At 35.4% G+C, this 20,445-nt stretch overlaps 2 protein-coding genes across 4 annotated transcripts in view; one reads left to right on the top strand and one right to left on the bottom strand.

Annotated features, from left to right (window-relative positions):
• The first annotated feature begins 2,559 nt into the window (after positions 1–2,559).
• ube2kb (ubiquitin-conjugating enzyme E2Kb (UBC1 homolog, yeast)) lies at positions 2,560–13,267 on the top strand. The gene is made up of 7 exons (XM_067441700.1): positions 2,560–2,940; positions 3,681–3,774; positions 3,874–3,932; positions 5,221–5,303; positions 7,026–7,125; positions 7,250–7,378; positions 11,502–13,267. The coding sequence occupies exons 1-7, from the start codon at positions 2,878–2,880 to the stop codon at positions 11,574–11,576; spliced, it is 603 nt and encodes a 200-aa protein (XP_067297801.1). The 5' UTR covers positions 2,560–2,877; the 3' UTR covers positions 11,577–13,267.
• A 352-nt stretch (positions 13,268–13,619) lies between these two features.
• Positions 13,620–20,445, bottom strand: part of pds5a (PDS5 cohesin associated factor A) — a 59,535-nt gene continuing 52,709 nt past the window's right edge. For 2 of the 3 annotated variants that reach the window (XM_067441696.1, XM_067441697.1), the window contains exons 30-34: positions 18,462–18,613; positions 18,234–18,318; positions 17,813–18,150; positions 15,195–15,429; positions 13,620–14,021 (exon numbers count right to left, since the gene is read on the bottom strand). In XM_067441696.1, coding sequence (XP_067297797.1) covers positions 13,980–14,021; positions 15,195–15,429; positions 17,813–18,150; positions 18,234–18,318; positions 18,462–18,613 — 852 coding nt within the window. In that variant the 3' untranslated portion in view covers positions 13,620–13,979. The remainder of the gene's footprint in view (positions 14,022–15,194; positions 15,430–17,812; positions 18,151–18,233; positions 18,319–18,461; positions 18,614–20,445) is intronic. The other variant, XM_067441698.1, reaches the window with a different exon arrangement.

Here is a 20,445-nt window from a genome sequence, read left to right as displayed (position 1 = left end):
TTTTTATAATTCAAATTATAAAATTTAAATTTAAAAAAAAAAAATCAGATTGTTTACACACATTTTCTGAAAGCATGCCTCATACTCTCAGAACTCTACACACAAATAGAAAAACACATACACAATGGGCAAAACCCCTAAATTCTCCTGCAAAAATATACTTTACATTCAAAACAATGTTATTTCTTCTCAAAATGGTATTTTGTTTTTGAATGATACAAACAAATCATCATATAATAGACATTTATAAGAACCAGTTGAACACTGATGTGCTCAGTGGAAAACACAGTGTACATCCCAACCAACTCAAAGTTGCACATACAGTGGTCTACATACAAAACAACAGAATAATTGACTTACAGTTACAGTAAAAAAAGACTGTTGCCCTTGACTGTTGACTAAAACTGTTGCCCTTTTATGCTAAAGCTCAGTTTGCTAATTGTAAAAATGTGTGACAGGTTTTTACCCATGTGAAGAGTCAGTGTGCATATTTTTGAATGACAATGTGTTCCTTACAAGAGAATTAGTGCATGAAAATTTTGCCAATTGCAGATAATTGTGTGTAGTGTTTTGAAAAAAAAGTGTGTTTTTTGAGTGTAGAAATTGTGAGTGTAGTTTAGCAGAATTGGTTCAGGGGGTTGGTTCATGAGTTACATGTTGTGGTCATTTTGTCACAAGTATTTGTGTGTAAACAATTGAGGAAAAAAAAAGTTTCATGTAGATACATATACAATAACAACATCTCATAATAGTGTTAGGGGTTAACAGTTTATGACCCGAGACCAGTAGTGAAAAATGAAGACCAAGAGTTAGGAATGCAATTAATTAAAGAATTAAAAAAAAAAAAAAAGTTTGCAGTTTCATCAGCAGGAGCCTGCTTCAAGTCTCACAAGGAGTTTGTAGGCTGCGCTCCCTCTCTCCTCTTCTCGTCGCCCTGCCTATCGTACAATTGTCCCAACAGTTATACCGCTTTCAAGGTCTATCCACGTCATTACTGCAAGGTGGATGATTCTGATTGGCTCAGAGAAAATTAACCATCATGGTAAATTTCCACAGATTGTCAGTAAATCAGATGTACTTTTTTCATACACGTGTCACATGTTGAAGGTTTCACCCTGGAAGTAGGCCTGTAGTGACCTTCCAGGTCTGGAGCAGATACACAGACTCTCCAAGGTTGGAGCTGATTAAGCTCCAGTTCTGACCAGAAAGTTTCCCAAAACATATTCATCACACAACATTCATCTTAATTATTTAGTGTTTCAGTAAAAGGAAATATGAAATTAATAAAATATAATAAATTAAATGACTATTGATTAAGTAAACTCATAACTGGAAAGAATCATTATAACAATATAGGCAGATAAATATTGATTAAAGGGTTAGTTCACCCAAAAATGAAATTTATGTCATTAATGACTCATTGTCGTTCCACAACCGTAAGACCTCCATTCATTTCGCACAGATTAGTCCGACAGTGTATCTATAGTGTAGGCACACTATATTGTCCATGTCCAAAAAGCTAAAAAAAAATAATAATCAAAGTAGCCCATATGTGATATCAGTTACTTAATTAGAATCTTTTAAAGCATCGAAAATACATTTTGTTCCAAAAATAGCAAAAACTACGACTTTATTCAGCATTGTCTTCTCTTCCGCGTTTATTTTCAAACCTCAAATAAGGATTCAAACGGTTATGATGAATCAGCGTATTGATTCAGATCGCCAATGTCACATGATTTCAGCAGTTTGGCAGTTTGGCATGCGATCCAAATCATGAATCAATATGGTTATTCATGACCGTTTGAATCTTTATGAGATACAGTGTGAGATCCTTAGATATGCTGTCGGACTAAATATAAAATATCTTAAACTGTGTTCCGAAGATGAACGTCTTATGGGTGTGGAACGACATTAGGGTGAGTCATTAATGACATAAATATAATTTTTGGATGAATTAACCCTTTAAGGCTTTGATTATGAATTTAAGTAGGATAATATAGCCTACAGGTATATTGACGTGGCAGTGGATTTCAGAATCCCCTTTCAATTGTATTAATGAACATAATGGTATTTTATACACTAGCGTTCAGCAAGGATGCTGTTGTTTGATTACTTTAGTCTTCAGAAATTATTCTAATATGCTGATTTGGTGCTCAAGACACATTTCTTACCAATTTTGAAAAGAGCTGTGTATTTTTATGGTTTATTTGATGAATGGAAAGTTTCAAAGAACCATATTTATTTGAAACAGAAATCTTTGGTTACATTATACATTTATTTACTGTCAAAATATTACCCCCCCCCCCTCAAAAAAAAAGTGTTAGGCCTACTTGACCTGAAACTTTTGTTTTGTAATGTAATTTTGTAATGTTGAACAGATAATTTTGTAGGTTAAATTAAAACACTTTATATTCATTTTCATAGGCCCATATAATTGAATGTACATTTGATAGGCTTATATAATTGTTAAAAAATATCAATTGTTAGCAAAAACAGTGCAAGGGTAAGAATGGACAGATGTGTCCATCACGTGGGAGCGAAACAGATGTATCCTCGACGATATCATGTGACAGCAGCACACCATACGGGACTGATACTAGATCTGAAAGCTTTTCTGGATCTGTCAAGAGCCCTGCTTTTCTACGCATAATATCTCCAACTGGTTCAACAAAGAGTTCACACGCAGTGTTCTAGTGCAGCGTTTGAGTTTTCCAGGCTATCATTGTTTCTCAGTGTTTGTGTGAGTTCAACGTACTGTTTAGGAGAGAGAGAGAGGACGAGAGAGGGGTGTGAAAGTGAAGCTCTATCAGTCTTTGCGGACTGGAGGTTCCAAAACAGCGGAAGAGAGAAAGAGTGAGAGAGGGGAATCAATCAACCATGGCAAATATCGCTGTGCAGAGGATCAAGCGAGAATTTAAAGAAGTGCTGAAAAGCGAAGAGGTTTGGAAAACGTTACTTTACTCTATTTTCTTGCCCGCTGGTAATAAACACGAGGACTTTTGGGAATAAATACCCAGAAGCCAGTGAGCTAGCTTAGCATGCTAAGCTAATGTTAGCATTAACTATTATATGATGGCCTTTAGATACGGAAGTCATACATGAAAAACGGTGTCCTTTGATGTTTTAAAGCCTAACTTAGCCCGAAATGCGAAAATAATTTATAGACAAATCAAACGGCAACATTTTGTGATGGCACACGACGAGCTTTTGCTAAGGGGCTAACATGCTATTTGACATAGCCTGGTACCTCCATTAACACTTCTTTAGTGTGATATAATAATAATACCACTCGTGTTTATCGCTCATTAACGTATGTTTTCTCTTTCAAAATACTTTTTCATTCTTTTACTGGTCGTGTCCAGACATGTTTGATTTATGTCAATTAGCAGGAGTCCTAGGATTTTTGAGTAGTTTTCAGTAGTGCAGTACCATGGCTGTTTCAAAACACATTAAGCTGCCTACCTAGACCGCTTTTTTTGGGAATCGTAGGTACATATCATGCTGTCTATTTAGGCAGCTCATTATATTTTGAGACAGCCCCACAACTATACACTGGGCACTTCTTTATGTGCAATAGAATTAAACACAACTATCATGTCTCACTAGCTAAATGTTTGATTCTGACATGTTGTTGCTGGTCACAGCTATATTAAGTGTTTTTTTGTTTTGCTTCATAACAGACAAGTAAAAATCAAATTAAAGTAGATCTGGTGGATGAAAACTTCACAGAGTTAAAGGGTGAAATAGCAGGACCACCAGACACACCATATGAAGGTAGTGAGACTATTTTATTCAGTCTTCACTATTGCTGCCATTATGTTTGCAAATACATTAATGTTGTAGATATGATTGACAAGCTATTTTTCCCCACAGGGGGCAGATATCAGCTAGAAATCAAGATACCAGAGACATATCCTTTTAATCCACCCAAGGTAATCCTTTTCTTTTTAAACATTTGATTAAGTTTCCACTGAATTAAACAAATTAAGTGAAACTTCAGTTTTGTCGTCTGCCACTTTAATGCTCAAGTTCTTAAAAGGACGACTCCGGTGAGAAATGAACCTAGGGGTAATTAACAGATGGTTACCGAGTAGATCGTTCTCTGGGATGCGTTTTCATGAAAATCGAATGTAAAGAGTTTTATCTCTAAAAACAGAATAGCTTGTCTATGGGGCACAGGGTAGACACTGGGTAGTAAAATTAAATCACTAGTTAATACCACTAACAAGGCTCAAAATAGCCTCACACTAACACGGTAGAATAATGAGGGTCCCTATATGCAAACCGAAGCATTGAGAACTTTGTAAAAGTACAAACAGTTTAATAAAAAGATACTTTATAAACACAGTGCATTACGCGTTCACGGACAGGCGCCATCTTGGAAAACAGTCTCGACGAATCGATCCACGAGCGCTCGTGGCTCGACGAGCGCTCATTATGCTACTATGTTAGTGTGAGGCTATTTTTAGCCTTGTTAGTGGTATTAACTAGCGATTTAATTTCACTACCCTGTGTCTACCCTGTGCCCCATAGACAAGCGCTATAAGCTAATCTGTTTTTAGAGATACATCTCTTTACATTCGATTTCCATGAAAACGCATCCCAGAGAACGATCTACTCTGTAACCATCTGTTAATTACACCTAGGTTCATTTCTCACCGGAGTTGTCCTTTAACACTTGACTTGATTAACAAAGCAGTAAAGAACTCAGTATTTTCTGTGGCAGCTAATGCTGCATTCACATGCTCTCGGAATTATCCTAAATATGAGTTTCCTAGGTAAAAATTGCACATGAATGACCTCCCATTTCAAAATCTGAACGGGATGAGCTCGCATCACGACTTCAGAAGTTGGAATTATCAAATTTCCGATAGCATGTGAAGGCGGCATACACCTATGCAATAATTACTACTTTTGACATTATATAAAAATAACTGCTAGTATATTCTAAATGTGACTGTAAACACCAATATGACAACAGTAATATATAATCAAAAGTTATTAAACAGTCATGTTATATCAGCTTTTTTGTATTTTGTTTCATACAAGAGTTTTTTTTTTTTTAATATAAATAATTTTTTTTGTATTTAACTTATGTGCACAATAACATTGGAAATGTGCACTAACAAAGCAGATGTGATCAATTATGATTTAATGTTGATTAAATTGAAAGATCAAAGTACATTGAAGTTAAAAGATGTGTTTTGTCATCTTTTTCAGGTGCGGTTTATTACTAAGATCTGGCATCCCAATATAAGTTCAGTTACTGGGGCGATATGTTTGGACATTTTAAAAGACCAATGGTGAGAGCTTCTTAATGAATGACCATGACATGTCTAGTAGGGGCATGTTCAGACTTGACATCTTTTTTTGAAGCTGCCAGTGTCTTTTTAACGTTATAATCCTACGGAGTAAACCGTGTTTTCAAAAAAGTTTAGTGCTTTTTTTAAACACCAACACCGACGTCTTTTTCTGCAGCTCAGTGAGTCTTTTCAAGTTGAAAAAAGTTCAACTTATCTGATAAAAACACCCTACGTCAAATGCCTTTTTGACAGCTGACCAATGACAAGCGAGTAATAGCAAGACCTGACTCATATCCATAACAAGAAAATTGGAGAAAGTGCCGGTATATTGACTAAATGTGCTAGTGTCGGAACAAAAAGAGATGATATGAGCACCATACGATATATTATAATAATAATTATAATGAGTATGGAGTTTCTGGACTAAATTATTGTAAGCACCATACAGTTTTTTTCCCCGTATAATGTTGCGCACCCACAAATGTCATTGTGAACCAACATTTTACTCCCTGTTAACTTCAAAAGCCAACACGAGCCAACTTTCTTTTTCTCTGCATTTTGTATCTGCACCACTCAGCAGTCTTGTTGCAGTTGTTCTTATAGCAACACAAGTCTCCCTCAGCTACTGTTGGAACCAAACGCTGTCAGCTTCTTTTTCACTAAAGGAACGCTTGAGGCAACTTTTTCTTGTCAAAAAAGACGTCAAGTGTGAACACAGTCTAGGGCTGCACAATTATTTTAAATTTCTAATTGTGATTACAATTAGCGATGCCCCAACTACGTAATCGTTCAGATGTGTTTGTTCTTTCTCGCTCCAGGTTAAGGGTTTTTCCATTGGTTTAATTTTAGTTTTAGTATAACATTTAGTGCTGGCCAATCGATTAATCACATCCTAAATAAAAGTGTGTGTTTACCTAATGTATGTGCATGCACTGTGTAATTATTATGCATATGTGTGTGTGCGTATATGTATATGTGTATATATATATATATATAATATATATATATATATATATATATATATATATATTACACACACACACACACACACACACACACACACACACATGCATATGCATGGATATTTTTAAGAAATATTTGCATGTATATTCTGTATGTATTATATAATTTCTTATGTATAAATATTTAAATATTTTTAAATAAATATATCATATTCTTAAATATATACATGTGTGTGTATTCATATATACATAATAATTGTACACAGTACACGCAGATATAATATGTAAACATTTTGGATGCAATTAATCGAATGTCCAGGACTAGTAACATTATAATGCCATGCATATTTTTACTTTGGTTTTATTTGTTGAACGTTTTTTTTTTTTTATAGTTGACATTTGAGTTGTAAGGCTATAGAAAAGCAATACATTTTTCAGGAATATTTTCATATAAAAATATAGCTTGCAGTTCCTTCAATCAGTGGTATAAAGCTATCCAAAACATCATTCAATGTAAATTAATATAATTGTAATTTATTTATAATTGCAATTACAATTTCAAGGATAATCGATAATCATGATTATAATAAATGTGCAGCCCTAATGTCTATTTTGTCACAGAGTATATCCTGCATCATATAATGCTTTTGACACTGCACTCTAAACTATTGTACTGTCTTTTTCTTGTTCCTTTTTTTTAAAAAAATGTTGTACTCATTCTTCAACTCCTACTTAATCTGTCTTCACTTCCTGTGTACAGGGCTGCCGCTATGACTCTGCGAACAGTCCTGCTCTCACTACAGGCTCTGTTAGCTGCAGCAGAGCCAGATGATCCTCAAGATGCTGTGGTAGCCAATCAGGTACATATTTGTAAAATATGCAGCTGTCAGTGCGTCTGTGTCTGTCTGACTGACTGACTGAGAATATGCAATAACAACACATTGCAAACCTTTCAAGTACATCACTGTTGTGGTTTTTTTGCAGTATAAGCAGAATCCAGAAATGTTCAAACAAACTGCACGTCTCTGGTCTCACGTTTACGCCGGTGCTCCCATGTCCAGTCCTGAGTACACACGCAAAATAGACAAACTTTGTGCAATGGGCTTTGACAAAGTAAGTACTGAAAGTGGACAGCTGCTAGTATGGTTAAAAATTCAGGCAACCTTAGGGACACGTGTTGCCTTTAGCGTTCAACACATTACTTGATATAAATTAGAAATGAACACTGTCAATAAGACTAAGTTTTTAAGTTTGTCATATTCATCCTTAACGTGTACTGTATGATGGTGTCTGGTAAGTAGCCAGTTTTAGCCTTTTTTTATTCAAATGTCTGAAAGAATCTACCCACAACATCACATCCTTTAAGAAGCAGGTGAAGACACACCTCTTCCGCAAGCACTTAAAGAGTTAGTTCACCCAAAAAGGAAAATTAGCTCATGATTTACTCACCCTCAAGTCATCCTAGGTGTATATTACCTTCTTTCAGACAAATACAATCAGAGTTATATTATATTATAACTCAGAGTTATATATAAATGTCCTGGCTATTCCAAATTTATAATTGCAGTGACTGTTGCTCAGTTTTTGAGCATCTGGGGTTAAAGGGTTAGATCACCCAAAAATGAAATTGATGTCATTAATGACTCACCCTAATGTCGTTCCACACCCGTAAGACCTCCGTTCATCTTCTGACACAGTTTAAGATATTGTATATTTTAGTCCCAGAGCATATGCAGTCTATACACACTTTACTGTCCATGTCCAGAAAGCTAATAAAAACATCATCAGAGTAGTCCATAATGTGACATCAGTTGGTTTATTAGAATCTCTTGATGCATCAAATACATGTTGGTCCAAAAATATCAAAAACTACTTTTTTCAGCATTGTCTTCTCTTCCGCATTCCTCAAATAAAGATTCAAATGGCCATGAATCAGTGAATCGATCAATGATTCGGATCGCCAATCTCACGTGATTTCAGCAATGACATTAGGGTGAGTCATTAATGACATAAATTTTTTTGTGTCATGAAAGATATTTTTGGGTGAACTAACCCTTTAATAAAGGCCTTCTGAAGCGAAGAGATGCATTTGTATAAGATAATTGTCCAGATAATTTACTTTATAAGGCTTTAAATATGGATATTTTTCATACACAAATGCATTGCGTCACTTCAGAAAGCCTTTATTAACCCCCTGGAGCCATGTGGAGCAGTTGTGTGATAGATAGATGCACTTTTATGTACCCTAAAAACAGAGCACCAATTCACTGCCATTATAAATCTTGGAAGAGCCAGGACATTTTTATATAACTCAGTTTTTCTTAATCTGAAAGAAGAATGTCATGTACACCTATGATGACTTGAGGGTGAGTGAATCATGGGCTAATTTTCATTTTTGGGTGAACTATCCCTTTAACCAATCCACACCCTTAAACCAGTGCACTTGCAAAAAATATATGTCTGGTGTTCTTCCTAATGTAGTTGTCAAATAAACCTGCCATTTGTATATTACAAATATGGTTGGCTCCCTGACAAATTGCTTTGTTCCTCTCTTGTGTAAGTTCCCTCAGATAGATCATAAATATAAATGTAAAAAAAAAAAAAGAAAGAAAGAAGGAAAGTATGACGTGGATTTCTGGACATCTGAAAGCAAGCTTGCAGTCGATTCTAAGAAAAAGAGGGGGTTTAAGTGGACTAAATGTTTGGAGAAGTTTGTCTTTTTACTAGTGCTGTCAATTGATTAATCAAATCCAAAATGAAAGTTTGTGTTTACAAAATATATGTGTGTGTACTGTGTATAATTATGCATATTTGAATACACACACATACATGTATACATTTATTTTTATATATATATATATATATATATATATATATATATATATATATATATATATATATATATATATATATATATATATATATATATATATATATATATATATATATATATAATACACACACACACACACACACACACACACACGCACACACACACACACACACACACACATATATATATATATATACATATATATACACACAAATTAGATATAGAATCAATGAATGATGCACTGGCCGGAAACACTTTTAATTTCATTGTACACGTGACAATGACAATAAAGATCTATCCTATCCTATATATATATATTTGATTAAGTATTACTCCATATTCCATTTACTGCAGTACAAGACTCCTGAAACAAAACAAGTAACAGTACTGCACATGCTTTGGTTAGATTATAAAACACAGTTAAATAATCGTGGATCTTTTTTGTTTGGAGACCAACAGCTTTTTTGGTCCAAGGATAATCTGAGATGTCTTACAATTCACTAACCACAGTCACTGGCAGACGAGGCAATAATAAGTTACATTTTTCACTCTGGAAAGATGCATTCTTGGGTTATCACAACTTTACTCAACATCATTCTATCTGTATTTAAAAACAATACACCTCATGTCACAAAAGTTGGCAACCCCTTGGACTATTGTAAAATATACATAATACTCGTGTATTACACATTTGTTGACACAGCGCACTACCATAAAAAATGTTTGGGGTTGGTAAAATTTCTATTAAAATTTAAAAATAATGTTTTACAGTACTTGTCAAATGTTTGGAAACATTACAATTTATGTTTTTGATAGAATCTCTTATTTTCACCAAGTCTGCATTTATTTAATCAAAAATACAGTAAAAACGGTAATCTTGTAAAATATTACAAAAAATTAATTCTTCCCCATTTTGATGCACAAGCCAAAAGTATACTTTGTTTTTTTTTTACCCGTCCGCAAGCGTATGCACACAGTTGAACCATTATAAATTGTTGCCTATTTTCCTGGCAAAGTATACTTCTTTGGACTTGTATGCGTACACCGTTCGAGGCATGTGCAGTTTTAAACAATAATTCGCCATGAATTACAACCTGTCAATACTGCGAAAATCTGGCAGTGTGCGTTCAGTATGAGCAACTCTTCTGATGACAAAATTTGCATCACGCACTGAACGCTGACAGTCTGAAGTCTCATGGTCTTGACCATCTCTACATGCCTAAATGACTCATGTCGCCTCCATGTGATTGGCTGACTAGGAATTTGCATTAACAAGCAGTTGTCACAGAATATGACAGAGCTGGTGTTTTAAAGCAAAACACTGGAATTAACAATTCACTAAAAAGTCTCTATTCTGTCTGTCATCTCTGATGTAATCTGCCTAATTTTCTTTATATTAGCTTGATTTGGAGTGGTTGTTTGAATCGATTCGTTTACTGAATCACTGGACTGAACTTTCCCAGTGTTTAGCAGCTTAAAATGATCTGATCGCAAACAGAGATGCAAAATTGGGTTGAAGGGTTAGAATAGAAATTTCCGCCTACCAGAGACAGCGTTTCAGGTGCTTTCGGCATTGTATATCTATACCATCTAACTGTGTGAAGTAAATTCTGTTTATGACGCAATTTCATTTGCTTCAGTAATTTGTGTTAAAGGGTTTGAATTAATTGATTTCACGTTGACAGTCTTAATATATTTAGAACCAATTTTTCAGAAATCATTATTATCAATGTTAAAAACATTTTGCTGGTTATTTTTTTTTTTTTTGTGGAAACCATGATGCATTTAAATGTAGGATTCTTTGTTGAATAGAGTTCAGAAGAAAAGCATTTATTTTAAATGATCTTAAATGTATTTACTGTTACTTTTTTAATGAATTGATTGCATCCTTGCTGATTAAAAGTATTAATTTACTTTAAAAGAAATTACTGACCCAAACTTTTGAACAGTAGTGCATGTTGATAGACAATATGTTAAATACTATTTTGTAGGCACTATCTGAAAAAATCAAATTTGGGATTAAGTTCAGTCAACTTGTGGAATAGCTCTTATGTTCTGATTAAGTCAGTCTGGCTGTGATTTCAGTGTGATGCTGTTCAGACAAATAAATGAACTGTTAGCATCAGATAAAAGAGTTAGGCCTGGTTTCACAGACAAGGCTTGGATAAGACCAGGATTAGACTTAAGTTAATTTAGAACATTTAAGTAGGTTTTATAAACGTGCCTTAGAAAAGAAACATTACTGGTGTGCATCTTGAGACAAGGGCACTGACACTGATTTTAAGCTCTATCCGTGCAAGTTAAAATGCATTTTAGCCTGGTTTGTGAAACCGAGGGTTAATTTAACAAATGTACTGTTGCTTAGAAATGGAGTGTAACATTTTGTCTTTCTCTCCCAAACAGAATGCAGTAATAGTAGCCTTGTCCTCAAAATCATGGGACGTGGAGACGGCGACAGAACTGCTACTAAGCAACTGATTATCCAGTTCTCTTCATCAGGCCATATTTCCCTAAACCCCTTCTGCTCCATGACCCATTCACCCCAAACCCAACCATCCACATTATGCATCAGCCATCTTGGTTTGTGTTCAGAGTGAATGTTTGGGTAAGATCAGCAGTTAGACTGCAAGACAATTAGTCATCTTTTATCTCTAGCATACGTTCACATCTTTTTCTTCCCATAATTTTCAGCTTTTGCCTTGCTACAATAATTTTCCCTCTTAAATCTAGGCCGTCACTTCCCTTTTAAAGAAACCCAATAAAGACAAAGCCTGTATCACTGTCATTTCACACTGAAAGAAACTCCCACTTGCATCTGTAAAACATGTAAATTCGTATATTTAAGGTTGTGTACATTTAAAAGGCAAAAAAGCAGGAATGTTTTTTTTTTTCTGTACACCATAACTTTTGGGATATGGTTATTTGAATGAGATTAGCATATAAAAACGATTTGTTTTGAAATTATTGACCTGTTCTATTTGAAGCTCTTACAATGAACAAATGTGTGATTTTTATTTGCTCATTTGATTCTTTTAATGTTTCTTTTGGCTTTCTTTTGCACTAATCAGTCTGTATAGTAGTTGAAATGGCCAGGTGACATGGTGTTACGTTGTGAGTGCAGACATGGTTTCAAACTTACTGGGTAAAATATTTTTTTTTTTTAAATCAATGGAAGATGCCCTTTATCACTTTCTCTCTTTTTGAAAAAGAGGGTGATATGGGATTGGTGGCCCTAGATCCTCTCTACTTCTTTTTAAGGCAGCTGTAGGATTTCATAATGGACAGATATACCTTGAGTTGCCTCGTTTATTTTTATTTTTTGTGAATGTATTGTATAAAATAACTTGCAGTTAAGTATGAAATGTTTGTACATGTAGAGACGAGAAAGTGAAGACAAGAGTTTCTTTTATGACTGGCTTTTTTGTGGAACAATCAAGTTTGGCATCAAAAAACTGTTAAGGCACTAATTTAGGTGGTGTAGAGGTTTAAAAGAGCCTCTGAGTGCGAGGTGGGGTGCGTTTTTCATCATACCGCATTTGTATTAAGATTTCCACTCAAGCTGCAGATATTATTTGACAGGTTTCAAAATGTTGGGAGCATGAATCAAACGGCTAGAATTTTCTATTCTACAGATGCTTCAAAGCAAACAGGCCAGGAGCGAGTACTGCCACACAATGCTTTGTGAACCTGATGCTTTTTCTTTTTTTTTTTACCTAGTGTTATATCCCTGCAGGGGTTGAATTAAGACTTCTTGACCTCCCTCTATTGCTTGCATACCTACATACTATCTGTTTTCATAATGCCCCCACTTTCACAGCTTTCATACACCTCTCATGTACATACAGCCAAGTTTTTTTGGGGGATAAAGTACTGTTCATCTCTAGAATGCACCATCGATGGCTGGATTTATATTTTGTATGAAAAACAAAAATGAAACAAAAACAAAGACTGTCTTCCTGTAGTGATCACCTTGTTCAATATTGCACGAAGAAGTGAATAAAAGGACAAAAACTTCTGTCAAAGGAGAAATGCAGGTCATGGGCTCTGGCTTTAGTCACTTTAAGCTCCTTTACAAAACAAGACAGAAAAAAACCTACTCGAGCCGTACAAGCATGGTTATTTATTGTGAAACTGTCATTCTTTTGAATTAAAAAAGTGAAAAATTAAAACTTGTGTAATCTTTGTTCTGCGCATGTTGTCAAATAAGTTAACTTGGGCTTAAAATGCATATTCTAAGAATGTAAATTGGTGAAAAACAGCTTGGGAACTTAATGTGGGGAAAAAAATTGTGAAGCTATTCAAATACTGGATTTCGAACAGTGCACACTCTCTTGGAATTAACCCAATCACAGAAATCTCGAAGCAAATGCAGTGTCCCTTGAACCAGAATGAGGAATTCTTGTGGATACACCCCACAGAATAAATAGCAGCATTACTATTCATAGTCTTGCACTGTACATTTAGAGTTAAACTAAATGAATGCAGGAAATGAGCCTCAATGAATCCTTGAAATCAAAGAAATATGATGACAATATTTGGATTTAATAGAGGGTTAAAAGAGGAGAGGGAGATAAAACAGTAAAAAAAATCTTTCCATGTATTTAATAAGCAACTTTAGAGCAGATTAAAACAGATTTTTTTTTCTTTCAAATGTTTGTTTTTAAAAATGGCTCCAGACAGAGGCAAAGAGCAACAAGAACAATTTCAACAAAAGAAAATAAAACTAATGATAAGAAACAGGTCTGTGTTTCTACATACAAGTTTGAACATCTGAATCTAAAGAATTCATTCCTCATTCTTCTGAGGTGTGGGGTAAAGACAGTTTGTGGAGAGCATTTCATGTTTAAGTAGATGTGTCTCTTCGTTCAGCCATTCAACCATTTACTGCCTGACCGCCCTGGTCTTCACAAGCCGACGCTTTACCTGAAACAAAAACAAAATATAAAATCAACAATCTGAATTATAGCAGAGCATGACATAGAAAGTAAAACAATGACTGATATCTAGGCCAGGTGGGATTCAATGTGGGCCTGCAGAAACCTTAGAAACAATTGTCAATATTTACTTCTCATCCCTATGTCACTGAAAACCAGTGTACTTTTTTTTTCTTTTACAGCTTTCTGTGAAACATAAAAGCAGATATTTAGACCAGATAGGGTCAGTAGAAATTTTTACAATATAACGGTAAATACTTTTATCAGTAAGGAAGCATTACAATGATCAAAGGAGCTTAAACACATTATTAAATACAATTATTTTAAATGTTCTATTAAAAGAATACAAAAAAAAAAAAAAAAAATGTATGATGGTGAAAAAAAAGAATGCATCACTAATGTTTGTACTATTTTCAATATTAAAGGTGCAGTATGTAGGATTGACAGCTGGCGGTTGAAATGGGTACTGCAGTCCAAATTCTAAATATCGGAGATCACTGTTTCTCCTCAGACTTGATTCTCGCACGGGTTGCCAATTTGAGGACACGCAACAGGAGCAAGCGCAATTGACAATGGAAGGCGAGAAGACACACACTGTAAGTTGATTTTTCCATGTATTAATATGCTCTCGTTCATAGAGATTTTAAGATGTAGGCCAAGGCTTTTTAGATCGGGTAGAATCTGCAATCTCAAGAAGCTGTTTTCTCCATCAACTGGCAAACTGAGGTGTCGAAATACTTTTTATTTTTATTTTATTTTTATTCCGACACAGAATGCAGATATTAAAGTAGAATAACTGGCTTTTTTTAGAGAAAAGGTGAATTAAGCATGTTTCCTAAACATCTGCAAGCAGATATAAGCATAGTATTTTTATGCTTAAGTAAAATAAAAACCTTATATACAGTATCTTTATTAAAAAGAAATGTTTCTTGAGCACATTCTTCATAATTTACTGTAGTATTCATATTCCATTATAAAAAAAAAAAACAAGAACATAGAATTCAATTTTGAAACAACATTAGGGCAAAGTAAATGATGACAATTTTTCTTTTAGGCTGAACTAGTCCTTTAAGCTAAAGGCTACAACAAACATGAACTGCTTATGTGCTAAAGGTTACAGCATGACATCAGTTCTAAATGAAGCTCCCTCTCAGGCACTCACTGACAGCTCCCCCTGCTCTGCTGCATAGGTAGATTCTCTCAGTTTGGGGCCTGCTGCACCCCTGAGCTGCTTGAGAATGGCTTCTTCCTGCTGCTCCTGTAGCTGTGTGAGTGACAGTAAATAATCCGGGCTGGACTCAAATTCTCTCTCTGTCTCCCCTTCACTTCCATAAGTCTTCTGAGACAGGCGGATGTCTTGGTACGCATGCTGTTCTCGCTGTGCTACCCTCACTGATCTTGGATAAAAAAAAACATCTGCCTCAACTCCACATAAAACAGTTCAATAACAGCTTAAGGTGGCATAGTTATGGCTCGGTCACACCAAATCAGATGCCAGTATGTGGCATACGTTTTCAAATGACCGTTACCAAAAAGCGTCCCCAGAGATGCAAATTAAATGAACATTTGTCATTCACAAAAAAAAAAAGTGCATCTAAAAATGAAAGTAAAATGCACTCTGGCAATTCATGTGCTCAAAGAAAAACCTGTTTGACAAACAAGTGATTTTATCATTTATAAAGCCACAAGCAAAATTCTTCCCCTGCCCATGCAAATTCACAGGCATTTAAATAAACATAAAATCTAGCATTAAAAAAACCCTATAAAGTGTCACTCCCAATGGGAAAAAAAATATGATGCATAAATACACTACCGTTCAAAAGTTTGGTGTCGGTAAGATTTTTATACAATTTTTAAAAGGCACACACTAAGGGCGTTTTCACACCTGAAAGTCTGCACCAAGGTCCGAACCAAAGTTCGTGTTTGGACATTTGGTTCTTTTTGGTTTGCTTTCACATTGCAGTTATGTTAGCGCACCAAAGAACTTTACATGACGCACTGGCGTCCTGTCATCATCATCTATGTGGGCTGCTTAACATTGATTGGTTTGTTAGCGGATGTGCGTCTGACGTCAGTGTGTTGTCAATTCAGTGGCTAACTTTGACAAGAATGAATGAACAGACGCATATCATTGCCAATACTGTTAATTTTATGGCATTACTATCTGCAGCACCAACTATACTCAAGGCAAATTCATCAAATGAACGTCCTTGTTATGCGAACATTTTATCGGCGCCGACATGAAAGGAGGAGCTCCTAGAAGCTTTTTAGCCAAACAATGTATTTTATTTTATAGTTATGTTTAAATATTATAATGTTATTTTTAAATTTCATCTAGGCTATATTGATTATGAAACGTGCACAGATGTGCAATATATGTCAAAGACATCGAGTCAGAAATAATTTTGACCACTTCATTAAGATTTGTTTTGTAGAAAGCTTTATTTTGTATCTTAATTGTAATAAATGTTTCATCGTTTGCCTGAATTTAATAAATAAGCTTAAATAAATAATATAACATCCCGTGACGGAGTGATCATTTGTGTTGCACATGAACTGGAGCAGTCTCATAAATAAACCGAAACTCATATAGTCAAGCAGAGCACGCTGTTCACGCGAGCTGACATGACTACACAAGCGGTTCTGGATAAAATGCTGCGCGCTCCATCACTGCATGTGCTGTGAGTTTAATCTGTGTTTTTTCACTAATCCTACACCAGAACTTTGGTCTGAAAGTCCGAACTATACAGAAAATGCTTTCACACAAGAAACGAACCGAACCTTTGTTCTGTTTGGTCCGGACCAAGACTACCTCTTTTCGTCTGACCAAATTAAGTCTGTTTGGTCCGGACCTTGGTCCGAGGGAGGTTTCACACCTGTAATTTTGGTTCGTACCAAACTGAAAAGTCCGAAAATCCGGACCAAACAAGGTAGGTGTGAAAGCACCCTAAGGCTGCATTCATTTGATCAAAGATACAGTAAAAAGTAAAATATTAAAATGAATATTTTAAAATAAAATTCCATTTTATTTTAAATGTAATTCCTGTGATTGCAAAGCTGAATTGTCAGCAGCTATTATTAAATCTTAAAAACAGTTGATTTTTGTTGATTTTGAAACCTTGATACATTGATTAAAAAGTTCAACAGAACAGCATTTATTTAAAATAGGATTTTTAGAACTTAATCTTAACAGCCTCAAACTTTTAAATGGTAGTGTACAAAAAAGATAGTATCCTGTGAGTAACAGGGTGCTTGCTAATAATAGTACTGATAAGTTATAATAAAATACAATTACATACTTCTACTACTAATAGTAATCTATGTTCTAGAAATGTATACTGTACATTGAAAAGTTAAGATACGAAAAGCGGTGCAAAATTCACAATATAGCAGTCTCTCAAATTGTGTAGTATTTTCATTGAATGCTTGTTTAAGTAAGAAAATTCATCAGGTGCCATCCTCATAACATACAAAGGTTAATAAATGGGTGAAATGATAGCTGGTACTGTACATCATGTGTCTTTATTTTATAGTACATCACTAATCGCTAGCTCCGCTATCAGTTATTATATAATTGCTAGCACTCATGGTACCAAAAACACCTCCCAAATGTTAAATATAGAAGCTTTTGAGTTCTTTTCAGCATACAGAAAAATTTGTGAAAAAAGGAATTGGTGTGAAAGCATTCATAATTCTAGATGAATTTCCAGTAAAACTACAAGTGATTTAGATCATACTATGCATAATGCACAGGAAAGTCATTTAGTTAAACTCATTTACCTTTGCAGGTCGATCTGTCTCTGTGGCCCTGCTCTTTTCGGCTCTGCTTCTTTCTGCTGTTTTGGTGTTTTGCCACTGATTGAATCAGCTGAGGCTGTGGTGGCGGGATCCTGAGCAGGTGCTGCTCTCTTCCGGCCCCGCCCAGACCCTCCCCCTGTCGTAGCTCCAGGCTCTTTATCTGGTGTGGCAACACCCGCAGGGTTTTTAGGGGGTCGGCCACGTCGTGGTTTACTGGCAGGGGGCAGTGACCCTGCCGAGGGGTTTGAAGACACACTGTTCTCTGTGCCGTCACTTGCAGGCACAGCGCGTTTTTTCCCACTGGGCTGAGCAGCCTCTTCCTAAAAGAGCAAAAAAAAATTATAAGGAAAAACAGAAGTGTGAACGTTGAGCATTTTCAGTGTTTACATCGGATATTTCTGACCTTCTTTACATCTCCTGCTTTTGTGATCACTGGATTCTCTTCATTCTCCCTCGCCCCTGTCTCTGAAGCCTCAGAACTCAAATCCCTTTATGACAGAGAAAGAGAAAGTTTTAAATGCTTGATAAGGATGAATTACTTTCTGTGGTTAAGTTAAATCAATGGTATGCTGGATAAATTCCACATCATAGTGAATGAAAAGTAAAAATGAATGAATTCTGAAGCACAAACCTGGTCTTATTTGTTGCAGGCGAGCTGGGTTGGGAGTTAGTGCTTGCGTTGCTCACGGTGTCAGAGGTGGTGGTTTTAATGAACGGTCGTCGAGCGGTTACCGTTAAAGGTTTGTTCACTGCCCCCAGCACACCTGTCTGCTTTGGTGGTTGCTGAAAAATATGAATGTGTTATGTAAGAAATGAGCGATGTAATGCAGTCAAGGAATTCAATTGTTAGTTGCATCATTTTAATAGAACTTTCAAAAAAGAACACTGATGTGTCACTGATCTATTCCTGTGTGTGAAATAACTCCCAACCAGTGTTGGGAACGTTACTTTAAAAAAGTAATTAGTTATAGTTACTCACTACTTGTTCCAAAAAGTAACTGAGTTAGTAACTGAATTACTCTATAATACAAGTAACTAGTTACCAGGGAAAGTAACTATTTGCGTTACTGTAAAAAAAAGTTGTTATAAGTCGTAGAATTTTTTCAAGTTAGTTGAAATGAGTAGAACAGACAAGTGTTTGTACATAACTTTCAATATTTATTGCCAGTGTTGGTCAAGTTACGCGTTACACTTTTTAAAAAAGACAGACCCCAAATGGCCATCAACTAAATTTTAAAAATAAAGGATGCTACCAAAAATAGAAAATAAATAATATATTAGCCTAATGGCTGGAATACACTACACGATTTTTAAAATCTGTTCAGATTTTAAAAATCGTGTAGTGTATTCACTAGGCATCATACACTTGCCGACTTTGTAAATGGTTACAGAGAAAAGCTTAGCATCATACACTACCAGACTTTAAAAACCGGGACACAAACTGAAACGAGCGCCTGGTTGCTAGGAGACGCATGACAGACATAACATACATGGATGTGCAGGAGATGAGCGCGGTAATTTTTGAAGCGACTTTCTGTGCCCTGAGCAAAAAGTCAACAAAAAGAGCCAAAACACACTAGACGTGGCCAGTAATGGTCAAATTACAGTGGGACTTACAGATTAGACTCAATATTTTGACTCATCAGCTGTAAGCGTGTTCTGTTCGTTTATTTTATTTTATTTTATTGCAACATATATAGATAGAGGACAGCTTCAGATTCATATGAATAAATAGATAATTAAATCATTAATTTATTTACAACATTGAGTTTTTCATTAAAGAAACACTGTTGCTCGAAGAAGCACACATGCTCTGGTGTGACTTTGTTTGGAACCACTTAAGTTGCCAATATTTAAGTTACTTATACAATAGTTTTGCTGATTTGATTCCTACACGAGTCTCACACAGACAAGATGCGTGAGCAACGCGACCTTGTTTATGTTATTAAATAATCTGTTAACATTTATTGTAATGCGATTAATAATGCGAAGCTATTGACGCTTTGATCATGTTTAAACACGTATCCCGGGAAAGCGTTAATGTAAAACCGGTAATGGTAAATAGTAACATAATAATGAACAAATTAAGACAAATGTTTACCTCAGAATTTGGTTTGCTAATTATTATTAGTATTATTATCTGTCTTTGCTGTATCAGTAGGCAATATATTTATATTTAACATGAAGTATAGGGCTTCCCTGTAAATTTATAGCAGCAGCGCGTCAGACACGCTTCTGGTGTGCAAAGACAGAGAGAAAACGCCAGGCAGCAGCCCCGCGGCTGACAAGCAACAGAAACGCCAGTCTCACGCCATGCTTGCAGGCAAAATCGATAATTATGTTGTTTTTTTATTATTACAATTAGGCCTATATCTGTATTTATGTTCATCTACAGACTTTCAAACATGACAATGTCATGTATTAATATTTTTAAACACATTTTTAAAAAACATCTTAAGACACATCTTTTCCATTTGCACTTGACCAATACAGAATAGCACTTACTGATCACCACAGCAACGACCAAAAAGCGCACACTCCTGGATCATATCTACGTCTCTCATCCGGATTTGTGCCTTCAGGCGGGTATGTTACATAGTTATCATAACTATCAG

Source organism: Pseudorasbora parva, chromosome 4 (assembly GCF_024679245.1).
Source record: "Pseudorasbora parva isolate DD20220531a chromosome 4, ASM2467924v1, whole genome shotgun sequence".
Lineage (NCBI taxonomy): Eukaryota > Metazoa > Chordata > Actinopteri > Cypriniformes > Gobionidae > Pseudorasbora > Pseudorasbora parva.
This window is presented reverse-complemented; position numbering and strand designations above follow the sequence as displayed.

Bases quoted from the DNA above. Each gene is read 5' to 3' on its own strand.
- ube2kb (XM_067441700.1), top strand. From the start codon at position 2,878: ATGGCAAATATCGCTGTGCAGAGGATCAAGCGAGAATTTAAAGAAGTG. The intron at 7,126-7,249 runs GTACATATTTGT...GTTTTTTTGCAG, and splicing joins ATGCTGTGGTAGCCAATCAG to TATAAGCAGAATCCAGAAAT. The intron at 7,379-11,501 runs GTAAGTACTGAA...TCTCCCAAACAG, and splicing joins GTGCAATGGGCTTTGACAAA to AATGCAGTAATAGTAGCCTT.